The sequence below is a fragment of the Micropterus salmoides genome, unplaced genomic scaffold (assembly GCF_014851395.1).
Source record: "Micropterus salmoides isolate LMB-PRFRI ecotype aquatic unplaced genomic scaffold, ASM1485139v1 Ms_hic_scaffold_15, whole genome shotgun sequence".
Classification (NCBI taxonomy): Eukaryota; Metazoa; Chordata; class Actinopteri; order Centrarchiformes; family Centrarchidae; genus Micropterus; species Micropterus salmoides.
The window spans coordinates 11,728,318-11,755,868 of NW_024040596.1; the positions used below are offsets into that span (position 1 = coordinate 11,728,318).

Below are 27,551 nucleotides of genomic sequence, written 5' to 3' on the forward strand. Positions count from 1 at the left end.
TGCAGATTACCACTTTAATTTTAGATTTTAAGTCACATTATTGTTTTAGTAATTTGTGTCAACTTGATCAATATTAAAAAAACAAAAAAACACATTAGTAATAACTCAGTTATTATTCAGTTATTAATGTAACGTAAGAAAAAATTATTCAGACCAACATTTGAGGGTCCGGCACGGGGAGGAGGCGGAAGGCTGTGATGCAGTTGATGAGCCAGGTGGAGGGAGCTGACCACACCTTACCTCGCCTCACTACTGTCGGTTTGTGAGGCCCCTGGGGGTCAAAGATGATGTACTGGGTGCAGAGGGCCTGGTCGGAGCCTGGCAGTGCGTGGTAGGAAGCAGCACTCAGGGTTTGTGTCACATCGCTGTCAGGCTTGGGCTGCCGGGCCAGGAGTTGGCCTCCCCCCTCCCGGAGCAGCTTGGTAAGTTCGTCTTTAGAAGGCGCCTTAAAGGAGCCAAGGAGGAAGAAGAAACAGCCATCGAAGAGTGGTGGGAGCTACAAAAGATGAATAATTACAAAAAAACAAATCCAAGCATTAGAGGGAACTTCTAATATTTCCTTGTGCATCAAAAGCCGACCAGGAGAGAAAAGACCTGTTATTATATCTATTATCTTCTCCCATTAAAATATGTTAGTCACTCACTGCCAGAGCCAGGATAAAGCCTCACTCCTTGTGAGAGCAGTGGAAGAAGGATTAAAGGCTCTCCTTTTGTTTATGATCAAGTTAAACACTGAATAATTTCTTTGCCAATAAATCTAGGCTCTCATATTACCAAGTGTCTGTGTCGATGCTTTGTATTTATTTCTTTTGCGGCAGAGCCAGGAGACGTTTTTATCAGCAGTGCTCTCCAGACAAACTCTGAAGCATTTAGTGTTGCTGTTTAAAAACAGCAGTGAATTAGGCCACTGGAGACTGTTCTATTCACTGCATCAATGAACTCAACGGTTATGGGTGTAAACTGGCTCTCTCAAGAGTTTCCAGTGAGAATGTTCTTTGACTACACTTTGGTTAGCTTTTGCTTTTGAATGTGTGTGTGTCCTTAATGTAGGATTATGATTGATGATACAGGTGTTTTTTTTTCTAGAAAGGACATCGTATTCTGCACATAGAGGAAGAAAACGGAAGAAACTGACAATGGGGAAATCTTAAATCTACTAAAGAACATGTGTTTATTATCATGTCTGCCTGTGCAGGGTTACCACTACAACAAACTATGTATTAGTCTGTTTCTTAAGACCTTCAAAATGCTAATAATACTCAGGGAATTAAAAGGCAATTGCTCACAGCAAGTATTCACCACCCTTGGACTTTTCTCAGTGCCGTTGCTTTACTACACTGAATCACAATGGATGTGGTTTTTGACATTAATCAAAAGAAAAAGATGTCATATTATATAAAAGATGTCGTATTTTTAACAGCAAGTATAGCCGTGTGCGTAAATAGGTCTGTATCAGCTTTGCCATCTAGAAAATGCAGTGTCCACATTCTTCTTCTTAAAACGGCACAAGCTCTGTCAGGTTTCATGGGACTGGTGAGTGAGCAGCACTTTTCAAGTCCTGCCACAAATTGTCATTTGGACTGAGATCATGACTCTGACTTGGCCTCAGCAGGACATTAATGTTGTTGTTTTGAAGCCACTCCTTTGTAGATTTTGGTTGTTGTCTTTCTGGAAAATAAATCCTCCCTCAAATCATAGTTCTCTTATAGACTGCAGCAAGTCTGCCTCCTCCTGGATTATGCAGTATTTTTTGCTGCATTCATGTCATGTGTTTCCTCTAATGTACACCAAACGGGTCCTAGATTTAGTCAAAAAACACTTCGTTCCCTGACTGGTACTTCTCTGTATGCATTTGTGTCGATCTATCTAAAAATGCAGCTGAACAATGAAAGATATTCTGTATGTATGGCATGTTCTTTCTATTATGAATTCAATTCAATTTGTAGTTTAAAGTATTTTGTTTCTCTTAATTAGTATCAAAAAAGCCCAATTACACTGGGATTTTTAGTTTCAAAACACAAAACAGTCCAAAAGTCCAAGGGAGTACTTTTAATGGCTCTCTACAGTGCCTGCCTGGATAAACACATTCTCCCAAGGACAGAATGTCTAGACAATCTATACTCATCTGCTTCATGTGTTTGTTTGTGTGCCTCTCATTTACCAAGCTACATCTGTTGATGCGACTGCGCTGGGGGCCTTCTCCCGCTTCGTGCTCAATTTCGGGCATCCACTTGCCTGCCTGCAGACATGCCTCCACCCCTGGCATCAAAGAGAGAGAGAAAAATTAAAGCAACAGCTAATTATGTTGACTTGAAAGAGTGTGACAAGGCAATTGCAAAGGGAGGATGACAAAGCTCTTGTCTGTTTTATCACAACGAGTTAGAAGATTTCAAGTATTGGCAAAGCTGCAGTTGTTGACAGAGAAAGATGCCCACAGCATGATGGAGTTAATGATGCAACCCTCGTTTTAAGTTATCTTAAGTTTAAGCAGAATTTGAGCATCATCTCCTTCTCTCTGTCTCTTGAGGTTTTACAGAGTCAAACTGTGACTTTGTGACAGTGAGCAACCCGGCATTTTATGAGTTAGAAAAAAATCTTTTGTTCTAAATCCTTAAGAAAAGCATCTCGAAAGACAGAAACGTTTTATACAAAAGTATAGGCAGATATGCAGGTGGGGAAAAAAGGCACATTTTAATAACCCCTCACTGTCACAGATAAAACATGCTTCTGAACAAGACACAGATCACAGGGCCTCTGTTATATTAGTGAATATTACATGTTGGGGTATATTAAATAAATTCAACACTATTTAAAAGTTGGACCTCTTAACATATTGAAACTAGATCTGATAACATTAAAAATAAAATAAAAAAAGTATAGTGGATGTCAAATATACCTGAGCATAAGGCTTGGCTCAACTAACTGTTTGATTATGTATATGCAGACATAACACTTTCAACGGTGAGATGCAAACACTCCCACAGACCTAAAACACATCTTCAAAGTACCTACATTTGTCCACATGCACCCAACGTTTCATTTCACTTAGTTACTTCCAGTTGCAAAATATGGTGACATGAACACATAAATTCACTTTTCTTATCAAATGTGTTTGTGTGAGTGTGTAAACCTTGTCACAACACAGCACCCTGTCGTAAATCAGCAAATAACACACATGCAGTCTCCAGAACATAGGGTGTAGTATATTTACATTCGTTCACCTCCCTAAATTACAGCGTTCATTTACGGGGCACCTGCCAGAGACTTGGGCAGAGAAGAGGGGAGATACTGGGGTCAATCGCTCCCGACAATGGCGTTTAGTGCTGAGGAGTCATTAGCATATTTTCTGATTATCAACACAACACAAAGACTGAATGACAACATCTCAAGCTCCTTCCCATCAGAGTCAGAGAATGAGTGAACAGCCAGACGAACCCACTTCCTTGATCCATTAGGACAACTACTGGAGGCTAATGCTAAAACCATAAGCAAAGATAGCGTGATGTTTAAAAAACATAAACCATAAAGCAACATTTGTATTTCAAACAAAAAACAAACCTATTAACAAATTTTAACAAAAATCCCTTCATCGTCATGCATCATGGAATGGATGTAGGCTACTATGTATTACATAGGCTGCGTGTGTGCCTCGGTTTAGTTGCGTCCTCAGCCCGGCATCAACTTCCACTGGAAGCCTCTCAGAAGTGTTTTTTAGCAGCAGAGTGTGTAGCCTGCCACATGTTAATGACTTGTTTTTAATATGTGCTTCTACTACATTCTTCACAGCTCTTTGTGAACTGCTTTCGTTTAGTCTTTTGCACGGTGCACTTCCCACATGGAGCATTTCAGAATAAGAGCGTCTTGCCTGCCTGATTTTGCTGACAAGCTTAGATTTTGTTGATTAGGAGATTAGTGCTTGTTTTTTGTGCTTCTGCTAGAACAAAGTACAGGTGACAAAGTAGCAAAACAACAGCCCCCACTTGAGTCCTGGGTTTAATCACCATTGGCAATGCCTCCGGCAGGGCCACGTGTCCCCTGGGCAGCTGTCCAACTGAAGCCTCTCCCTAGCAGCTGAAAAGAAGAAGCCAGTACTCATGTGTATCGAGGAGGAAGCACAAGGGTGCACACACGCTCCCTGGGCCAACAATGGGAGTAGCAGTGACGAGAACGAAAGTGCAGGGAAATTAACTGTAACAAATTGGGAGATAAAGGGAAGGGAGGCAGAAAAATTATGTTTAAGGAACAGTTCAACACTCTGGGACATGTGCTTGTATGCTTTCTTTCCAAGACTGAGATCAGAAGATCAATCTCGCACTTCATGTGTGTATTAAGAGCACAACGGCCATCAGGACTTGGGAAGCCTAGCTTAGCAGAGACTAAAGGCAGGGGGGGGAAAAGTTTGTCCACTCTGCAGCTTATTATCTTGTTTGTTTCTTTTGTTCTCTCATGGGTTAAACAATCAGTGCAGCACTTATGTGCAGCATCTTCAGCTATAGTGCAGGATTGTAAGTTGCAGATGGCAAGCACATTTTTGTTTATATACACAAATGAGATACATCATGTAAATTAATAAGCTTTAAATGTGTCTGTTTTATTCCCCCTGTCTTCAGTCTTTATGCTGAGCTAAGCTAAACATGCACTAACTCCAGCTCAGACATTGAGACTCATGTTCTGACCTCACTCTTGCAACGAAAGCAAATAAGTGTTATCTCCCAAAATGTTGGACTATTTTTTAAGTGATAGTGGCATGATGGACAAAAGGAGTGAAACTATTGTCTGATCTTCAATGTAAGCTTAGTTAAGACATTTAGCTGGAATGGAGCCCCACTGGGCAGGATGAAGTTGACTTTCATGATGGGTTTCAAATACACCACAGATGCAGTATTTCAAAGGAATGAAACGTAAGACCAATAAAGTGGTAAGCTAGGGTTCGGCCTAGTTGACAGAAATGGCACACAAAAAGCAGGTGACATTGAGAACTCAGCCTCTTGTGCGTACACACACACAAAAACAAGGACAGAGACAGATAAGATGCCACGTGATTGTCATGAGGGGGACACGCTGTGTCAAGTGCTCAGCCTGCGTGGAGAAAAGAGACGGGGAGGAGCTGGATATGGTCCAAACACACAAACTCTTATACAGTGACACAGCCACACACCTAAACACACATTCCAACTTGAAATGGCTTACTGGCAGAGAGACCGAGACAAGCGTGCTTGCGGTTTTACACACACACAGTGAAGAGATGCTACTGACGGATACACCAGTCAAGGGCACACCAAGGTGCCAGAAAAAGAGTCTTTGACAGCAAGTCTCTTTTTACTTCCCCTAAAACCAGCTTCTTCTGAATATCTGCTTGTTGACTTGGTTCAAGGATGCCAGGGAGACTGGCTGAGAATAGTTCATTTTTGATAAGTATTCATCTTAGTGGAAATCAAAACCGGAAAAGAGAGTTATTTCATCTTTTCATCGCTAGTGATATTGAATCCTTGAGGTGTAGTGATTCCGAAAACCTAGTCACCCACCCACTCTCTTTGGCTGTCAGACATGTAAGCAGGTGTGCGTACACACACAGCAGCAGGCACAAAACAATTTACTGGATGCAAAATGTTTTTTAATGCTTCCTGGGACATGACATGTGTTGCAGAAACTAAATATGATTACATTACATTTAGAAGTTCCTATTCCAAACTTGTAGCCTGATTATCACCTAAAAGGTTGCAGAGGAGAGGAAGTTCAAGACCGGACATACACGTCTGAGACTAGTTTGGTACTGGGGAGGACTTAACACTGGAGCCTAAGTAGGACTAGATAGGATAAGATGGAAGCCAATACATGGATTTACTCTAATAATAAAAATGTCCTCAAGTTTCCATTGAAGTTTGGAGGACATAGTAACAAACTGCATATTAGCCAATATACCTCCATTGTAACTTTTTCTAATACAGAGATGGCCGAGAAGAGCGGAAAACCCCCCAAAATACTCCAAATAGCTTGTGCAGCACAATCCATTTGTTCTACACTGTGGTTCCTCAAGTCCATTATCTACCTCCTAGATTTTTCACTTGTCCAATACTATGCCAAGAGTCCCCTTACTGCAACAAACATAACTTCAAATGCGGATGGAAATACTCTTTATATGGCTAGAACAGGTAAAATTACAACACAGTGTTGTCTATTGTCTTCTGTCAGCCTGGCAAGAAATCCATTGATAGATTTCATTTGGTTGTGAAGTTACAGCCTGGTGTTGTGTAATGGTAGATACAGAACGGAACCATGAGAACCTGAAGTGGCCTTCTAACTGAAGAGGAAGTGAAGTCTTAACTGAGGACCCGCCTTGATGAGAGGACTGACAGATTGCATTTTCATTTTCATTGTGTCCCTTGGAAAGCTGCTTGTAAATGTAAATGCAATGCAATAGACTGGGGGCGCTGTTTCACTCATTGCATTTGAATATAGTCCACTATAGAGCAGACTAAGTCTTTGAAAATGAAATGTCAAATGCTGTTTCCATTTTCATTTTAATATGGTACTAGAATGCTCACACAAGTATGTGAAAATGAAAATGCATTTTCATTTAAATTTTTACCTAAATAACACATAAATATGTGGAAAATGATAATGTTATTGTGAGATTACATTTTCAAGTTTGCAGGATAATTTTAATTTAGTCCCTTATATGCTTCCATACAAACGAGATATACAGTGTTAATCAGTGAGCAGTGCTATCAGGCTAGCAGACTCACATTTGTGCTCTTTTTTCCCTAAATAAATACCCAAAGCACTTAAAGCTGTTTCTGCTGATAGAAATAGAATATTACATGTCTTTTTTGGACTATGTGAAAAATGCTTGAAGGAAAGCTAAAAACATTAAAGTGGGTAAGATGTTTTATCCACTGTCATGATGTCATTGCGTCTAAAACTATTTTATTCATTATTTGCCTCAGGTTATTCTTGCGCTGCAGTGATGGAAAAGAGTGTCAAAGCCATCTACACTGAATTAATGACTGTCAGGACTAAGGAATGAAAAGAGCTGAGTGTAATTGTCATTCACTGTCACGGTGAACTCTAATCTTCCTATTAGAAGCCCTCAAATCTAGGAGATAATGAGGTAAATATTTGGGTTTTGGATCTGTAGTAAAACTAGTGGCTGAACATGCTTTTGGTGTGAAATCTTCAATTAGAGTTTAAAACAGAAAGCCAGGCCAAGCTTAGACTACAAATGCATTTAACATATAATAATATAACATTTCATATTTTGGATAATATCTGCTCAGTGTCACTGCAGTAGGAGGTTACCCAGGTTCCGAAAGCAACATAGTTTAATATGGCATCCAAAAATAGTGTAAATGGAGAACCACTCCAGGTGACGTATCACTCCATACTCACAGCTGAATTTGACAACCCAGCAGCCAGCAAGAAGACCCAGGAGGGTAGAGTAGGTGGTGGGCATGTGTCCTTCTGGCACCATGACATGGCTCACTAGAGGAAGAAGACACACACACACACACACACACACACGCCAAATTGAAAAGGTAAAAATGAGTTGTGCTACACATTCCTACTGCCAACCTACTGCCTTCTGCTCTCCTGTTTGTCTCTACAAGATAACAATTTTTGACCACATAACAACGTTTAATCTTCATTCCACAATTCAGATTGTGTATTTTAGATAATACCAAAGAACAAACTTTTGAATTAATAGATTTTTAAGCCAGGTTGAATGAGTCATGGACATGACAAGAGCATCTGCTAACTTGTTTTCTGACATGTCTGGAGTTCGAATACATCCCCGGTGCTACTAACAAGAGTTAAAGGCGGTAGATGACGCTGTCTATTGCCACACATGCACTATATATATATATATACAGTGAGGAAAATAAGTATTTGAACACCCTGCTATTTTGCATGTTCTCCCACTTAGAAATCATGGAGGGGTCTGAAATTGTCATCGTAGGTGCATGTCCACTGTGAGAGACATAATCTAAAAAAAAATATCCAGAAATCACAATGTATGATTTTTTAACTATTTATTTGTATGATACAGCTGCAAATAAGTATTTGAACACCTGTCTATCAGCTAGAATTCTGACTCTCAAAGACCTGTTAGTCTGCCTTCAAAATGTCCACCTCCACTCCAGTTATTATCCTAAATTAGATGCACCTGTTTGAGGTCGTTAGCTGCATAAAGACACCTGTCCACCCCATACAATCCGTAAGAATCCAACTACTAACATGGCCAAGACCAAAGAGCTGTCCAAAGACACTAGAGACAAAATTGTACACCTCCACAAGGCTGGAAAGGGCTACGGGGAAATTGCCAAGCAGCTTGGTGAAAAAAGGTCCACTGTTGGAGCAATCATTAGAAAATGGAAGAAGCTAAACATGACTGTCAATCTCCCTCGGACCGGGGCTACATGCAAGATCTCACCTCGTGGGGTCTCAATGATCCTAAGAAAGGTGAGAAATCAGCCCAGAACTACACGGGAGGAGCTGGTCAATGACCTGAAAAGAGCTGGGACCACCGTTTCCAAGGTTACTGTTGTTAATACACTAAGACGTCATGGTTTGAAATCATGCATGGCACGGAAGGTTCCCCTGCTTAAACCAGCACATGTCAAGGCCTTCAGTTTGCCAATGACCATTTGGATGATCCAGAGGAGTCATGGGAGAAAGTCATGTGGTCAGATGAGACCAAAATAGAACTTTTTGGTCATAATTCCACTAACTGTGTTTGGAGGAAGAAGAATGATGAGTACCATCCCAAGAACACCATCCCTACTGTGAAGCATGGGGGTGGTAGCATCATGCTTTGGGGGTGTTTTTCTGCACATGGGACAGGGCGACTGCACTGTATTAAGGAGAGGATGACCGGGGCCATGTATTGCGAGATTTTGGGGAACAACCTCCTTCCCTCAGTTAGAGCATTGAAGATGGGTCGAGGCCGGGTCTTCCAACATGACAATGACCCGAAGCACACAGCCAGGATAACCAAGGAGTGGCTCTGTAAGAAGCATATCAAGGTTCTGGCGTGGCCTAGCCAGTCTCCAGACCTAAACCCAATAGAGAATCTTTGGAGGGAGCTCAAACTCCGTGTTTCTCAGCGACAGCCCAGAAACCTGACTGATCTAGAGAAGATCTGTGTGGAGGAGTGGGCCAAAATCCCTCCTGCAGTGTGTGCAAACCTGGTGAAAAACTACAGGAAACGTTTGACCAAACAAAGGCTACTGTACCAAATATTAACATTGATTTTCTCAGGTGTTCAAATACTTATTTGCAGCTGTATCATACAAATAGTTAGAAAATCATACATTGTGATTTCTGGATTTCTTTTTTTTAGGTTATGTCTCTCACAGTGGACATGCACCTACGATGACAATTTCAGACCCCTCCATGATTTCTAAGTGGGAGAACTTGCAAAATAGCAGGGTGTTCAAATACTTATTTTCCTCACTGTATATATATATATATAGTGCATTTCTCATTCAGTTAACTTCTCACTCACTCTCAATATGCTGCTGTCCCTTACTTTGCCTGGTTGAATAGGTAAGCTTACTGCAAACGTATCAAACACTCATAACGACACAACAAAAGGCCAAGTAACAGCGTACTTCATAAAAGGCTTTAGAAAAGGGCGCATAATTATAGGTAAATTAAAGTTTAAATACTAGCTTATTGCCTCTTCATTCAACAAGTGAGCGTGGTTGACAAGTACAAAATGAACATAATTATATCTCCAGGGCAAAACCTTCTTACATTGTGCACTGGCCGTGGATTTGCATGGATTTGTAGCCTTGAGTTCAAAATGTAAAAACCCTTCTCTGAAAGCACCAACTTTCGCCCCTTCGGTCAGAGAGAAGAGTTGTGAGAAACGCTTCTGTTTTTCATTAGTGCTTATTCATCACCCTGACAGTACCTCCAAACATTTTATGAGGAATGATTTCAATTACTTTTGCTCTCTAGTGTTCCCCCAGCCATTACTATGCAACGGTGAAGGAGCTGCTGTATCACAATGATGTATACAGCTCTTAAAAGCACTTGTTAGTTACTGTTGAACCTTCATGAGTGATAATGCTCAAGCACCTGCTGTTGGCCTACATACAAAAATGGTCTGTGTAAGTCTATATAGTTTAGCTATGTAGGAAAAGGACTACTTAGATAAAAACCTGTGCTGGTGGAAGTACTGCATATAATATTCATAGCAAACATCATGACCAGGGCAAGAGACTACCTCATGACTACAAACCCTGTGGCTGGCTGAACCTGCAATTTACCCATCTAATACATCTCTCAGTTGAACACAGCATCCAAATGATGGTTGATTACCTATCAGAGTGTTTGGCAGTGAACACACATACCAGCCATGGTCCCAATGTACCAGCAATTGGCTGGTGGCTGCTGTTAATTTGCAATGTTGCTTAGAGCCCGCATGTCTCAAACAGCAACATTAAAAAGCAAATCATATGTGACCAGAATTCTAAGAGGCATCGCCCAGAACACATGGGGCGTTTCAGCCCCCTGAGGCGGCGTTACTGGACCGCACACACACTACCTGAGCCAGAGAAGGTGTCAGCAATCTTCCCTCCCAGGAGCTCTCCCAGTTTGGCCAGTTGATGCTGTTCTGGCTGCGACAGCTTGCTGGCCAGAAACACCATAGTTTCATCCCTCCTCACACAGTCGCTCACCTAGAGAAGGAAATAAGATCATGGTGTAAAAATGTCTAGGCCTATAATGCCTATAAGAATATTAGTACTCTAGGGTTAAAAATTTCAAGGGAAATAAAAAACATTGCAGACATACCACAGAGAGACTGGCTGAAGGGCTAAGAGATGTATTAGCATATTGGGCTCCTTCCGAGGCTTCCTGGAAAATCTCCAGCATCTCCAGACTCGCTGTGTAATCTGCAGGCCGTTTTCCATACAGATTTCTGTGAGGAAGAATATTCAAAAGATAAAGTGTGTCAGTGTCTCACAGTATGCTTACACTTCTGTATTTCTGCATCATTTGGCAAAGTAGACCATCTGGTGACCAAAGGGACAGTGAAACATGTTGAATCTTAGTCTTAGTTATTTTATTTATTAATTATTAATTTAACTCTGAAGTAAACAATTGTTTGGAAGATAATGAGGAAAACACTGCAATTAAGTATTAAAGACATGTTAAACCTAAAAGGCAAAACATGACAGCATACTGAGGAAAAAACTTAATGACCATATTTACTAAGATTAGTTCACCAAAAAAGGATGGTCGTCTCACATCTCCACACTGGTGAAGAAAGCTCAAAAACGCCTGTATTTCTTGAGGAAGCTTAAGAAATTCCCACACCAAGTTCTTGTCAGCTTTTACAAAGGCGCAATAGAAAGCATCCTGACTGGAAACATCACAAACTGGCACGGTGTCTATGTAGAGCCCAAAGGATACTAAAAGGACAGTACCCACCCAGCTACAGCCCATTCACCCTGCTGCCTTCTGGGAAGAGACAGAAGTTTCAGCTGCCACACCACCAGAGCAGCTTTTTCCCCACCAAGCTATCAGACTTTTAAGCTCAAATTCATCCTCAGCACTGCTCCACTGATTACAGTTTATTTCTGTTTACCATTTTTATAATTGCTTCTGTATTAATGCATATTATCTGCTATATAGCAGAAGGGAGTTACAAAACTCAATTTCAATATATAACTTGTTATATTATGACAAATAAATGTCCTTACCTACCTACCAAAGTACACTATTCTGGCCAGTGACTATTTGAGCAATATTTTCTTTTCAAATTCTATCCTCTTGTCCTGTGTCTCTTAGCAACTAGACAACACCTTTTAATCCTAAATCTAAGTTAGACAAGTGTGCACCTTTCACAGAATAACGTCCCAAAGTGCTTCACAAGAGTAAAATATTAGAATTAAGACCATCAAAACAGGAAAGAAACAATAAGCCTTAATAACAGACCTTAAAAAAACACACAAGATTTAAGTATGCGCATGATGTTACTATGTGATACGTCGAAGGCAAAGTCTTCATTTCATTGCAATGCGTGAAAAATTGGGTTTAAATTAGACAGACAGACAAAATCAATATTTGCTAGTCCAGAGCTCTGAGAAAAACAATTTGGCGATGTCACACCCTGCTTGATCTGTGAAACTGGGCACCCATGTGTGTTATTCACTTGTTGGAGCATAATTGTTTGATATGAGGTTGAGCTGAAACATGTGAAGTCATGTCATGTCCATATACAACACACTACTCAACGCATGTAAAAAAACAAAACAAAAAAAATCATAGCTGCATAACATTACTGAAAGTCCTGGCTTTTTAGTGCATAAGCTTTCTCAATTACATTAATTTATCTGGTGAGAAGGCGACATTTCCTGTGATACAGAATAACCCCTCAGTACTCAGTATGCGTAACAGAGGCTTAGGATCGTCACAAAAGCAACATTTTGCACAGAGACTCAGAAAGAGGAAACTGCCACCATCCTCTGATTACAAAAGGTACACTGAAGAAGCACCTTTAAAAGTAAGTTTTTCAGTTTGAGAGAGCTGCATGAAATAAGTCCAGAGGTCACCTTCAGGAGCAGGAGGAAGAGGAGAAAAGATGAAGAAAAGCACGAGGAGGAGGAGGAGAGGACAGAAGAGAAGAACCAAGCCCAGCAGGTCGTCTCTAAAAGATTAGGCGTCAGCAAAGATAACACCTGGGGGACAATTAATAGGTCCACTGGTCCATAAAATATTTCATTTGGATTCATACCCCAACCCCATACACACACAAATACAAACAAACATAAAATGTCCCTGACACATATACGTAAGCGCGTGCACAAGCCTGTTTATGCAGCTGCACGTGAGAAGAATATCTGAGAAAAAAAAACAAACAATAAAGCGTTGAAAATTGTGCAGGAGGTAAAGTCACAAACACTCTCCCACAAGCCTATGTTTAAGTACACAAGTGGGAGGAAGGCGGTGGTGGTTCTAAAGGATAACCACTGTAACCATGACTCTTATTCTAACTGGGAGGAGAATATTCAAATATTCAATTCAAGCTGCACACAAATACAGAGTTTCGTTCACACCTTACACCATTCATAACCTTTCTATAGAACATCCCTTCTCCGCCAACATAACACTTGTTATTGTACATTGTAACCAAGCGTGATACCTTCAAAAAATGCTACTGTGCCTGGTCTGTCAGATCAAATGCATTTTTCAAAACTAAATCTGCGTGTATTTAGTTACAAAAACATGTACATTTCTGTCTCAAATGCACTTGTCCTCAAAGAATAGCATGTGCTAAGATATTTATGAGGTCAATTCAAAATTCAAACCAAGCTCGTGCTCACCCAACAGCTGACAGAGCTTTTGAACTATGGCAGGGCTCAGCAGTACGTCTTAAAAAGGGAGTCATAAGTCTAATGATGAAAACGTGTAGCAAGGAACTGATGAGGCAGTGGGCGAGGCCTGGATGCATTTTTAATCAAAAGGTTCATTAGTTACATTTCCTTCTTAAACAATCCTATGTGTCCTGATGGTTTGGACCAGATGGGTGTTACAGCTTATAAATGATATAGCATTTGACTCGCCCGACGCCCCCTGTTTAACTCTGAAGTGCTGTGTATAGTTCTGTTATTGTTATGCAGTCACCCTTCACAAATACTAGCAATAACCCAATAAAAATTATTCTTAAAAAATGTGTGTTGTCCAGTGGATAAGAACCAAAAATCAGAAATGTGCACTTTTTACAGACAAGATAATTCAACTTTTTGCACTGTTGGTGCACATTTCAAAGATTGGAACAAATAAGAAAACGGAAACATTGTCTCATCTTATTGAAGGTAAGCCATGCCAACACATTAAACAAAATATCTCGTGTAATGTCTAGATTAAAGTGTTTATCTTTTGTAAATGTAAGTGCAAGTTCTGTTTTCAGTATTGTATGTAGTAATACAGATGCATTGATTAATTGGTCAATTTAGTTACCAATTATTGTTAACATTTGGAGACGACTCATTTGTCGTTTGACTGTATGTAGTATAATTATACCTATCCAGTGTATTGGATTGGCGTGCCAGTACGAGGCACACAGGTGATTTTAATTAATGTCTTTATGGATTCAGTGCGCTGGGCTTGAGGTGGTCATTAGGACTGAGCCAATTCACATATGTCTTGTCCCCCCCCCATTAACAGTTAATGGAAGTTAATTAATTTTCATACTGCACTGACATGAAGTCAGTAGTCACAATCTAAAAACCTATGATTAGGAAAATACCTAGCATTAAAGTATACACAATCTGTAGTAGTAAAAGGTAGAAAATACACAGAATACAAACATGGTCCTTTAAGATTGTGAACATAACATATGCTACTTGCTAACACCTTGCAGGTCTCCTCTTGGCTGTCCAAATGTGCTGCACTTGTAGATATTTATGCTTACAGGACTGAGACTTATAGTCAGGAGCCCCGCTGTGCATGCTGTAACTTCTCAAAGAATGCTTAAACCTGTTGTTTTTGAGATAACAGGGAATGGTTGCCTGTATAACACACATCAGCATTCACTTAAGAATTTGACTTCCCTCAGTATTTCTAATAACCCGCCCAGCAAGTCAAATACTTGAGCCGGATAGAAAGTGGACTCACAGTCACTGGTTTAGAGGACAGGGTGCAAACGACGCAAAATACAGTCCGATCATTCAAACCTAATGTGCACACGCAAACATACACAGAGGAACAATGAAAATCTGCAAAGCCTGCATTTCCAAACGTCGAGCAGTTATTCCATTAGGAATCACATTGGCAGATGTGGCAGATGTGGTCATTCTTGTAGCATCCTGACAGATCTCAGTCAATCATAAAGACGACAAAATGTAAGACTCTGCAATCAGGTCCGATCAAAGGAATGAGAAGGGAGAAGACAGAGGGTCATTGGTATAAAATGATAGCAAAGGCAGAGCTAACTGACCAGTATACTGACCCTGATCAAGTACTCTTATTGATCACACTGATACCAGCATCATCCCCCTTATTATCGACATTGTCCTACGCATCTACCCTGCATCCACAGATCAGAAATGCTGATACAGCATCAACTGACTCAACAACTAATCAATTTTCTTACATCTGTCCACCTACGTGCTGCTCTAATGGGCGCCCTGTTCTTAATAACAAAGGGCTAAATGCCTGGTACAGTGACTGGGAAAAAGCATGGCGATTTATTGAAGATGTGAAAAATAGGCACTGGTCCAGAATAACAGAAGCACCTCTATGATGTAATGCAATGAAATACAAGAGTCTTGCAATAAATATGAACTTACATTAAATGTTCAGTTTCTGTTGAGATTACTACTTGACTCAACTGAAATTAGGGGGGGGGGGGGATCGATACAGCATAGCATCGTGATATTTGCCATGGCAATACTGTATCGATACATGGACGCCAAGTATCAATATTTTATTATATAAATTGCAGATTGGACTTTTAAGTTTTTGGTACTAGAATAATAAAATCTATTGCTTTTTTAGTCCACTAGAAAACTTAACAGGACCATATAGATGACTGAAAAAGTGATATGAACAAACAGAGAAATATATCTTTTGACAAAGTGCTGACAAAGTTTGACTTTAGGAACCTAATTGGAAGCTGGAAAAAGGTAATAAATTGCAATATATCTCAATATATTTAAAATCGCAATAAAATCGAATCGCAACATAAATATCGTGATAATATCGTATCGCGGGGCCTCTGGCGATTCCCACCCCTAACTGAAATGTTGGTTCAGTGGTTGGAACACTTTGTCTGTTCCTCACAAAGACCTCACAAATTAATGATTAAAGACCCCCAACAAATACTCACAACTTTAACATTTAAAAGAAACATGTAACATCCTTAAATCCATAATGTCTCTTTCCAGCAGCAGTACACAGCTGTGTTTTAATTTATCTGGATTCTACTACATCCTACATAGTGGTGTATAGGGCTGTACATAACGATTATTTTTGAAGCCGATTAATCCAACGTTTATTTTTCAATTAGTCGATTAATCTAACAACAACAATAATTTTGTGTATTCTAAAGAAAAAAATATTGCCTATTACTTGATTGACATACCAATTTATCCAAAATAAATACATGTCTGATAAATAAATCAAAATTTTATTTATTTTACATTTATTAGCACATTAGAATACTGACAATAGTAGCAAATCTTAAAAGGAATCCAATTTCCACGTCACTGATGTGTTGTGATACTAACAATAACAGACATTAATTAGGCTACCTTACTGCAAACTTATTTATTTCAGTAGTTTCTGATATGGATTTATTTCAGTATTGAGTAATATGCAATATGATAAATATATATAAAGATTTTCACATCTTGTGGTGGGTCCACATGTGATTCGCTTGTAGCAACCCTTTTTATAAAAGCCACACTCCGTCTTCAGACCCGTTTCCTATCTCCAATTGTTGCTTGGAGTGTTATGACAGCATCTCACCTTTAAAATAATAAACTCCAACCATCTGGGGGCCTGTTTCAACACCTAACGTGGCCTAATTAAGTATGGTAAAGAGTGAAAAGTGTGCAAACCAACCCCGGTCACCCCTTTACAGGGCTGCTGGAAGTCAGTCACAGTTGGGGGTGCTGAGAGAAGGTTAGTCTGTATCATGATGATACTAAATGATACGCAATAATCACATTTTTCATAATCATTTGAATTATAACATATCTAAATAGATATTAAGTTTCCAGCAGCAGACTTGAACACCAACATACTGTATGTCAAAGCAGCCACAGCAACTATACAGTCAAAATATACGTGCTGAAGGGAAGAGGGAGAAGAAGGGCACTGGGGGGTTGCAGCAACCCTACTTCCCATGTTCATGTCTCTACACATTGATAAGAAGGTTTATTTGAAAAGTGGGTAAATTTTTTGCACGTCAGTCAGGGCCCGATTCAATTGAAACTGATGAAACATAGCTTAGACCTCCAATGTCTCCAACTACGACTTACAGCACGTTCTGCGAGGCTCCAAGCTTCAGCAGCAGTTTGACGATGGCTGGGTGACCATTCCTCACTGCGTCATGGAGTGGTGAGTCATTTTCATAGCCAGGTGTATTCAAGAGGGCTCCACTCGAGACCAACATCTCCACAACCGCCAGGTGACCAAGGTTGCACGCTTCGTGCTGGAACAAAAAGCAGTAATGCTCAGAAGTCACCCTACTCTGCTTTGATCTGGTTAGTCTCCTGTTATCCTCTGAATACAGCCTTATTCTCAGTATACATTATAAATTATCAGCCATTTCCAGTCACTGTAATATTTATCTTTTTACCCCCCAGTTGATATTATTTTAGGTGCGGTAGGTGCTTCAAAGAGTTCAAATGAATATGAATCTTTGTATGGGAGTGTTTTAGATGGAATGTGTAGTTCTTCCTCTGGGTATTTTGAAAATATGAGGTTGACAGATAACTTCATAAATGCCAATCAGATATTACAGCTTAATCACACTTCATTAGTTATGTAGAATTCAACTCATACCGGGAAAGGTTCTCTTGGGGAGAACCCTTAAATATTATCTTGACCAGCTTTTCTACTTTTCTGAAATGGATTAAGGATATAACTTTATAAAAATTGGTGTTTTTAAAAGATTATGTTTGCAACATAAACCTGAAGTCAATTTGACAATATAAAAGTCCAGGGTGAGAGCTTTTCATTTGGGAATGAGATTAGGTTCTAGTGGAGCCACTGCACTGTATCTCTCCCCATTTTCAACCCATACAAATTAAGAGCACGGCGTTTTGACAACTGTTTAACGTAATGCAGCTTTCTTTAATCATCTGTATCAGATAAACGTTTTTTTTGCTTATAGCGAGGAAAAATAATCGATGGATCTGTTAAGTACTTTTGTTTGTTGGAACAATAAGGGGGCTTGACAAATACTGTGAGCATGGATAAATCTTAAAGATTCATCAGCTGAACTATAATCCACATCAGATGAAATGGTGCTGAAAATTGTAGCATGTCATATCAAGACAGCACCCAGCCTTCTAGGATGCACACAAGTCTGTCAAACATGAATATGTCGTGCTCTAAGCTTATTGGCGGCAATTTATAAGATCAGCTGCAAACTGTCAAAACTCAAATTGAAAACTCAAGTCTGAGTGGAGCATCTTGACAGCAAGTAGCCACGTGAAGTGCTGCAATAGGATAGCGGCAAACACTCTTCCACTCATTCTCAAAGGGGTACATGGCCCAGGCAGAGCTGAAGGATTTTAGTTTTTCGTGTGCAGGCAACTTACAGCTAAATTGTTAAACAAGTACAGACCTACATATTTTGGAGGAAGACAGCATATATCAAAAAATGGCGGTACTTACAGTAATTGACTCACTCAAGATTAGAAACCTTGTTTTCTGGCATGATATACTTATACTTTACCAGCTAATCTAAAGCATTTGTGGCCATGTTCCACAATAACAGTACAGATTGTTGTTTTTAGCCTGCTTTTGGTTGCAGTTCATGATAGGCCTCATGCTAAGAAAAACAGCACAAACACCCACCCGCATGGCAAATAGGTGTTATGCAAACCAGGGGGACAAAAAGAGCTATTTAGACAGGAAAACTAAACTTGCGTGCATATTCAGCTATTCAGTGACTGTGCATGTTGGTTTAACCGAGAAGACAACACAATAAACAGTAAATGGCAAGATGTTGGGTAAATGTTGCAAGAGTTGGCCAGAGAAGAAAAGCTACAGTAATGACCCCTTTGTGTGGAAGAAAGTTTTGTCATCAAAGTCTGACAACCCATGAAGCAAAAAACGACAATGGCTGATGTTATTGACAAGAAACACCACAAATCGCTTCAGTGAAAAGCAAGAAAATACTGCCAGAGAGTGGAACAAAACTAGCGTCATTTAACAATTGCTGTTTTGTTGATGAAACATTTTGCAACCAAGAGTTTTTCCACGCAACAAGTACAGCTCTCATATTTATCATTTAGTGTATTAGTCTTACCAGGGGTGTCCACCCAGCATTATCCTTCAGGTTAGGGTCAGCCCCTTGGTCCAGCAGTTCCTTGACAGCCTCAACATCTCCCTGCAGGAATCAGAGAGAATAACAAACCTGAGGTCAGAACAGCAGACCTGTAAACGCAACCCTTCAAACACAGCAGCTGATCCCAGTGTACCAAAGCCCTGCTGTTTATCAATTATGCTCCACAGTGGGCCATTGATTACCTTGTCTGGGATCCAGAGGGGGATTATAGCTATGTTTACAAGGATTACTGCAAGACAGTTTACTCTCAACAGACCGGAACATAACTGTCTGATCATCTGAAGACTAATTTGTTCAACTGAGGGGGGAAAATCCATAGGAAGAAAGATTTATCTGAGCTACATTTTGAAAGAAATGTTAGTTTGGCCATTTGTTGAGTAACGAAATACAGAACCAGCAGCAATTTCAGGGACAACATTACATTATATTATATGTTAAATTTAACCACTTTAAATATCTAATGTATGAAGGATGTCATGCAGAAATGCTGTAATTTATTTATACTGCTTAATTAAGGGAACATGTGCATTTTTTAATTTCAGCTTTTAATGCTGTCACTCTACTGCAGCAAAGTGGAGTGAAGTAAATAAGTTGAATTATTCAGAAACCGCTCAACCTTTATAGCAGCTAGATGCAGCAGGGTCTCTCCCTTGTGGTTCCTCTTCATAACTGCAGGGCTCCCCGAGGTGGCCTGTCCAACAGACGCACGGCCAGTACAGGGAGATTTTCTACCAACAGTGGGGCTGTCTCCTTCTCTTGAGGTTTTGATGCTCTTTTCACACCTGGGGCTAGTCGAAGACAGGGGGTTAAGGACAGCTGGAGACATCTGTGATTTTCTCTTCCTGCCTGGGGAAGCCCTGGGCCTTTTTGGCGTGGTCTCCAATGTGGCGACCTTGTCCTCCATTCTGGCTCTTTTTGAGGAATGTTTTGAGGGAGATAGGTTGTTCTGTTTTTCAAGATTGTCAGATGGGATGGGGTCATTTGCAGACAATTTGTCATGCGGGAGGACGCTGTCTGACATGCTCTGACCAGGCTGGGTTTGGTCATTCAGTACAGTGACGCCGCTTCCTGAGAGACTCTCCCTCATGGTGCTGCTGCCAGGGCTGAGTTCATTAGTACTCCTCTGTGGCAAGTCAGGCTGAGTCTCGTCAGATGTGACATCAGGGCTTAAGAAAGAAACCCTTTTACTGGACCTCCTTGCCCCTTCAGCACAGAACTGCTCCTTTTCTTTTAAGGCATCTACCTCCTCGGTGATCCCCCATTGCTGGTTTATGGCATCCAGCCTATTCTTCTTCATCTTCTGCTTGGTCTGTTTTCGTGTGGTCCTAGGGGCTCCTCGCACCGACACCTTCTTGCTGGCAGCATTTTTCTTAGCCGACCTCTTCTTCCTGGATCTGCTTTCATGTTCGCATCTTTGAGAACAAGAAGAGCCGGAATGAGAGGACGAGATGAAATTGAAAACTGACAAGTCCTGACGTTGAACTGTAATGGTGTCTGGCTGTGTTGTAGCTGTATCTCCGGAAGACCTGCTCTCCGGTACGGTGGCCTGTGAAGGCTTCTCCACGATGCAGCGTACTTTGCGGCTGCGGGGGCTGAACCAGATCTTGAAGTTCTTCTTTTGTCCAATGACAAGGCTCTCGGGTTGTGTTTGAGTCTCGGCTGGAGGGGAGTCTGCAATGAGGTGTGAAAAAACTAAATAAATACACTTTTAACAAAACAAAGTTCCCCTCATGCGTGTGCTATAATTGGTCATTGTGAATTGGTCTGTGTATTTGTAATAACCTTGCATTACCTGTTGAGATGAAGAAGAAATGAAAAATAAAACCAAACTTTAATATTTTGCGTTGCCTACCAATAATACTGACATTTGACAGAAGTCCCTACTTCTTAAACCCTTTTCTGTGTAAATGTAGACACAACAACAGCCTGCAGATCTGTTCACATTTTAACTACAGGGCTTAGAAAGTTGCCCTGTAGTTCTTTGTCAAAGCTGAGATCTAGTCGCAAACTAAACACTACCGTGGTTAATTGCATTGCATAATTACTGTCATTACCGGGATGCTGGATGGGCGATAAAGATAATAAACCACAGGAACAAGCCACTAATAATGTCATTCAGAGATTAGATTGGCGGAGAAAAATGTTAAATGTTTCAGTCAACAACTGATGGAAAGGGATGTGAGCAGATGAACATGGATAGAAAGATAATGAACAAGACACGTAGATTTGAAAAGATAACTTGTTAATTGTGATTTAAAGCTGCCATATAATCTATCTGGTATCTATCTACCTGGTTGTTCTATGGGACTGAGCAGGGACTCCAGACTGCAGAAGAGCTGTGTGATGCTACTGAGCTGCCTGTTGATTTGGATGTCCTTCACCCACGCAGGGCTGTGACACACCACGCAGCCATCTCCTGCCTGGGGGCCAGCACAGAACCTGAGCAATAAACATATCTTGGATTAGGAGTTCACTTCACAGTTCAGTAAGAAGAAACACAATGAGCTCATTAATTTACCCTTTAAGACCATTCAGTCATGAAGAGAATGAATAAATTGAGCCTATAGTTTATGCCTAGGGATATTAATTGCCTTCAAGACTGTAAACTATGCACTGCCAAGAAACCTTGCCATTGATATGCATTATTTCACTAGCACAGGAAATAAGCACCATAACAAAAGAGATGCATGTTAACCAAAACATTTTTTAATGGTCATTTCTAGAAATGTGAGCTGCAAATTTACTTTTTTCCCCCCTCCCTCCATGTCCCTTATATGTATGGAAACCATGTAACAATAGTGCTGTTAAAGTTTACTGTCATAATTTGACCTCAACACTAACATTAGCGGAAAAACAATTATTGAATAGTATTACAAGTTGGTTTATTGACAGAATATTAATGTGTTAATCCCATATACTTATTGAAATATATAAATAAATCCTACTGAACTAAAAAAAAAAAAAAAAAAAATACTCCTCAAATCTGGCAGGGGGAAAGCAAAAGACCGTTCTCACAAGGACATTTTGATTCATAGTAGCAGGAAATGCATACGGTGTTTAATACAAATTAAATATTATGTAGGGCTGTTCAATGAATCGAAATCTTATTAAAATATGGCCTACTCCAATTTTCAAATCGCAAGATGTGAAATATTTGTTAAAGGATATTGATATTATTATATGTTAAATTTAATATTGTCGTGCTGCAGAGATGTCTTGGCCTACACATCATATTGATGTGGTCAATGAAAATGAGAATAATTATAATTCCGTCCAATATCGTATATCATATCACAATTGCAATATCAGTGAAAATAATCACAATAAGAATTTTTAGTAACACTTTCTATGAAGGCAATAGCCGTAAAGACATATTTATAATACGACATAATGCTTCCATAAGCCATTATAACAATTGTTATCAGAATCTGGTTTATTGCCAGGTACGTTTTCACATACGAGGAATTTGTCGTGGTATAAATTGGTGCTTACAGTACACATGAACATAAATAGAAATATAAATATATTTAAAAAATGTACTTAAAAGTAAGGGGTTCGAAAAATGTATAAGTATACAAAAAATACAATAATACTACAATACAATACTAACAAGTATGTGCAAAAGTTCGCAACATGTGCATAAACACAGTTGAGCGTTGTTGTAAAGTGTGGGGTCAGGAGTGTGTATGAGTGTGTGTGGGTGTGTTTGGGTAGGAGGGCATGAGAGTCATTAACAGTGGGGATCCAGGCTTTATTGAGGAAACCCACTGCCATCGTAAAGAAACTGTTCATGTGGCGAGAGGTTTTGGTCCTGATGGACCGCAGCCTTCTGCCAGAGGGGAGTGTCGCAGTTTGTGTCCGGGATGGGAGGAGTCAGCTGCAATCTTTCCTGCACGTCTCAGAGTCCTGGAGGCGTACAGGTCCTGAAGAGATGGAAGGTGATAACCAATAACCTTCTCTGCAGAGCCAATATTTCTGGTCACCACATGGTCGATCTCCCACCTGTAGTCGGACTCATCCCCACATGAGATGAGCCCAATGAGGGTGGTGTCATCCGCAAACTTCAGGAGCTTGACAGACTGGTGACTGGAGGTGCAGCTGTTGGTGTACAGGGAGAAGAGCAGAGGGGAAAGAACGCAGCCCAACGGGGAACCGGTGCTGAGGGTCCTGGAGTCAGAGAGATATTTTCACAGCTTAACATGCTGCTTCCTGTCCATCAGGAAGTCTGTGATCCACCTGCAGGGGGAGTCAGGCATGCTCAGCTGGGAGAGCTTGTCCTGCAGCAGGGCTGAGATGATGGTGTTGAAAGCAGAGCTGAAATCCACAAACAGGATCCTGGCATAGGTTCTTGGGGAGTCCAGGTGCTGGAGGATGTAGTGAAGGGCCATGTTTACTGCATCATCTACAGACCTGTTGGCTCTGTAGGCAAACTGCAGGGGGTCCATGAGTGGGTCAGTGATGGACTTTTAGGTGGGACAACACAAGGCGTTCAAAGGACTTCATAACCACAGATGTCAGACCAACGGGTCTCTAGACGTTGATGGTGTCAGGTCTGTCCCATTGTCCCATAATCACTTACAAACATGCAGTAGGTGCTATTGCAAAGTTCATAAGTCATTTTGACCTTTTGATTTAATGTTTCATAACTAATAGTAAAACCAGTTTATACAGGGAGAATGTTCCGGTGAAAGTTAGCGAAGGAAAATATTTAAGTTACTTAAGTTGTCAGTTTGGCAGAACATGTGCAGTGTAGGTCACAGAGTGTCCGTTAAGTCTTTTGTTTCCCCAACTCCTGAAAAAGTGAAGGCGGTTAGTGCTAGCTAACATCTGCCCTTCCTGTAAAGCATGTTTTCTTTTTTGGCTGTATTGTAACATCAGCTAAATTAGTAATGTTGCTGAGTAATGTTAATTAGTTGCATGTCATTACCACCTAACTTGTCAAGGAATGAGAACATCAGGTCCGAGCTAAACTGGTGTACTGCACACATACTCCTGATAGTTAAGTTATATTATTAGGCCTATTATGTCAGAGAAGTGTGGACAACTGGTTGTTAAACGAAGGACGCTGGTGTGGAGCTAAGGTTAGTAAAGTAAATTAGGGATGTAATCTAGTCCTTTTAAGCAATTGAGGAGATGTTTTTTTGTATTTTAATGTGAAAATTAAATGCTTAATAATTATGCAGGAATCACGTAAGAAAAAAAAGATATATTAAGACGGATCATCGCCCTCTGAATTGTTATAAAATCGAATCGTGAGGTGCCAAGAGACTCTCATCCCTACTGCCCAACCAGTATTCCAATTCACTTTAAAATGTTATTTAAAAAGTTTTGTGGAGTGGTTGCCACAATGTCTCCAATTGTCCACTGCATCTGTTTGGGGCTGTCCATAGGAGATCTGAGCCTCTTATTACATGATGTTATATGGTTGGCAACAGGTCTTCTCTTGAGCGATCTCTCACCAGCCTGGGAATGAGTGTCCTTAAGTCCCTAAATTGTGTTTTGTGCTAAACTGCAAAATGTTAAAAATTCATACAGAATGTATATAAAGTGAAGAAACATAAATAAAAGTTTTTTTCCTGCGCAAAATGTGCCACTTTACTTAAAGCAAATAAATACATGTTATAGATTCTTATAATTAGTTCATATAGTATTATGTCCCCTGGTAATATATTATCCAGGGATGGACATTTTAACACTTCACTTAAAACAAACAAAGACAAGCTATGTAACATTAAACATTCCTATAAGCTATTATTCCATTTTATATCACAAACTCTAAATTGTGACTAAAGTGTATTTATAACAAGGCAGAGTCTATGGTTATGTACTATAGAACACGGTCGGAGATTCTTGGCACACAGTGGTGTAAACTGGTTTTACTATTAGTCATAAAACATTAACATAATGACTTATGAACTTTGCAATAGCACCTAATGCATGTTTGTAAGTGATTATAACAACTGTCATAATGTCTTATGGAAGCAATATATCGTGTTATAAATATATGCATACAGTAAGTCAGTATAGCGATGACTTTCATAGAAAGTTTTACAAAAAGCCTAATATTTTGGTTCTGCTCCTTTTAGGTATGCCAGTGAACCAGCATGCACAATACCAGAATGCTAGCAGTAGCAGATCTGAATGGAATGGAGCCATAATTAACATTATTACCAGTGTCCGACAAATAAAAATGTCCACCATCTTGTTAGTGAGCATTTAGCTGAGGTTTACATTACCTGCACAGCATATGCTCGCACGTTCCTAGACACACAGGATCCTTCATTAAATTTGAGCTGGAAAAGGACAAAACAATTAAAAGCGGTTAGTACAGTCAGAATTGGCAAGAGCAACTCCGCCACATTGACCACTACTTTGGCACAGCAGTGATTGGAGTTAAATGCTTGCACCACCATGCTCCAGATGACAATAGTAGCATGCTGATGTTTAGCAGGTATAATGGTTATCATGTTCATCCTCAACATTTGCTACAGCTGACGCTCACGATGAATGTTATCCCATGTATTGGAAAAAAATTTAATTTTGACCTAATGATGGAGCTAGATGAAAGTTCAGGGGAAACCTCATAACACCTCTTAAAACAAAACTCTCCATTTCCTGCAGAGACAGAGAGAGTGAACCTCTCCACCCATACAACTATAAAGAACATCCTAAGGAGCTGCACTACATACTGATTTGGTAATTGCACTGGATAGTGGAGACAGCAGAGAGCAGATCTCAGACCCTACACTTACCATAACCTCTGCATCTCAATAGCCACCGGCGCTGTGAAGGACCCCACCTACACTGCTCACAGACTCTTCACCCTCCTGTGATCTGGCTAGAGGTACTGGAGCATCCTAGCATCCAGTGTGTGCAACAACCTATTCTTCCACGCAGTCACACATAATTTACTGCTAGGTCTCAGCACTCACATGAACTACATCAACCCACCCATTCCCGCATCTCACACACCAACTTCTTATAGGCAGTGTGCTTTGGACTGTACTTACACTATGCCCTTTAGCAGCTATATGCCTTATTCTGCCTTGGAAATGTTTACATCCACAATCAAATTAAATGCAGTTTCTGTTGCACCTGAGGATGGACAAGCTGTTGCACCACATGCCAGCTTGTCCATCCTAAGGCTACTCCAGCTGCTATGTGTAGGATGGATTGTCATGTGTTGTTCCCAAGCCATATTGTTCTATTTAACTATGATGTATTATCCAGTTTACCATATTGTGGAGTGGGTTTTGTAATGCTGCACTGTGCTTTGCTCCAGTGTTATTATTGCACAGTGGTTTTAGAAATGTCCTGCCATCATGGCACAAGTATAATGTTATATGGATGGGTTGTCAATAAAGATCTGGACTTGATTTGAGTTAACTTGAATGGAAGCACAACTCAGCAGAAAATGTCAAGAAGATAACAATAACTAAGTCAAAGATAGCAATCAAAGGGCAGCATTAGATTGGCTTAATTAAAACACGTAATCATCTTTCACCTATCGACTCTGTAACTTTGACGTCAAAAGGTCCCACTCCAAGTTTTATTCAAACATCTGGCATTTTCCAGTGTCTTCACTTTTCTGCAAAAGTTCCCTTTCCACATAAAGCAATCTAATCTTACTGATAACTGTGAATTACACCATTTTTCAATTGAGCTAATGATTTGCCAAATTGATACTTGACTCCAAAACAACTGATTAACTTAACATTTAGGGCTAACGTTTAATCTGTGTAATCCTAACGTCATTTGATTATTGCGATCAGGTGTTGTTGACGTTACGTTAACAGAGCTCACTCCAACAGTAACGTTAACTTAAGTTCAGCAACGTTAACGTTAGAACCGCAGAAACGTTAACAGAAGTTCACTACAACAGTAAAGTTAACTTTACGAAAACGTACCATTTGGAACAAAGTAGCAGTCGTCGAAAGTTGGCAACCGCCTCCTTGGTGTTCTTCCATTCCTTTGTCTGCACAGGGACATCAGTATCCATTACTATATGAAATGCTATGTGTTTTCTGGCTCTGCTGTTGTAACTCTCTCTTAGAAATGAAAAACTTGCTTCCTGCTTACTTGCATCTCCCGCCAAATATTTACGGAAGTAGCCTGTGAGGGTTGCCCAAACACGGAGATGACGTAATCCGCCCCCCTCCAAAAAAAGCAAGATGGTGGGAAATTTAATTTAATCTAAACCCGTACAAAACACGTAAATAAATAACATGTACTGTCGCATTTTTTTGGTTTAATTTAACAATATCTTTTTTTTTTTTGTAGCACTAAATTTGATGGTGAGTCGCCAAAGTCGTTCAATCGTAATCGTGCCATTCTGGCAAGACCGACCAACACAGCACCTTTACTGTATTATTCATTTCTCCTGTTTTACAGGTCGGTAAGTTGCACAAAAGCATAAAAACGATAAATAAACATAGTCAATCATTATTTGTTATGTTTAAGTTGTTTTTGGTATTCACTGTGTAGTTTGATTATAAGTTACTTTTACCCATTAAGC

General features: G+C 40.1%; 1 protein-coding gene across 1 annotated transcript; it reads right to left on the reverse strand.

Annotated features, from left to right (window-relative positions):
- bard1 (BRCA1 associated RING domain 1) lies at nucleotides 1-27,113 on the reverse strand. The gene is made up of 11 exons (XM_038720311.1): nucleotides 26,944-27,113; nucleotides 25,273-25,329; nucleotides 21,327-21,475; nucleotides 19,653-20,707; nucleotides 18,998-19,078; nucleotides 16,998-17,170; nucleotides 10,801-10,927; nucleotides 10,553-10,685; nucleotides 7,390-7,482; nucleotides 2,162-2,259; nucleotides 1-496 (listed from the first exon to the last, which is right to left on the reverse strand). The coding sequence occupies exons 1-11, from the start codon at nucleotides 27,033-27,035 to the stop codon at nucleotides 149-151; spliced, it is 2,406 nt and encodes an 801-aa protein (XP_038576239.1). The 5' UTR covers nucleotides 27,036-27,113; the 3' UTR covers nucleotides 1-148.
- Between the last annotated feature and the right edge of the window lie 438 nt (nucleotides 27,114-27,551).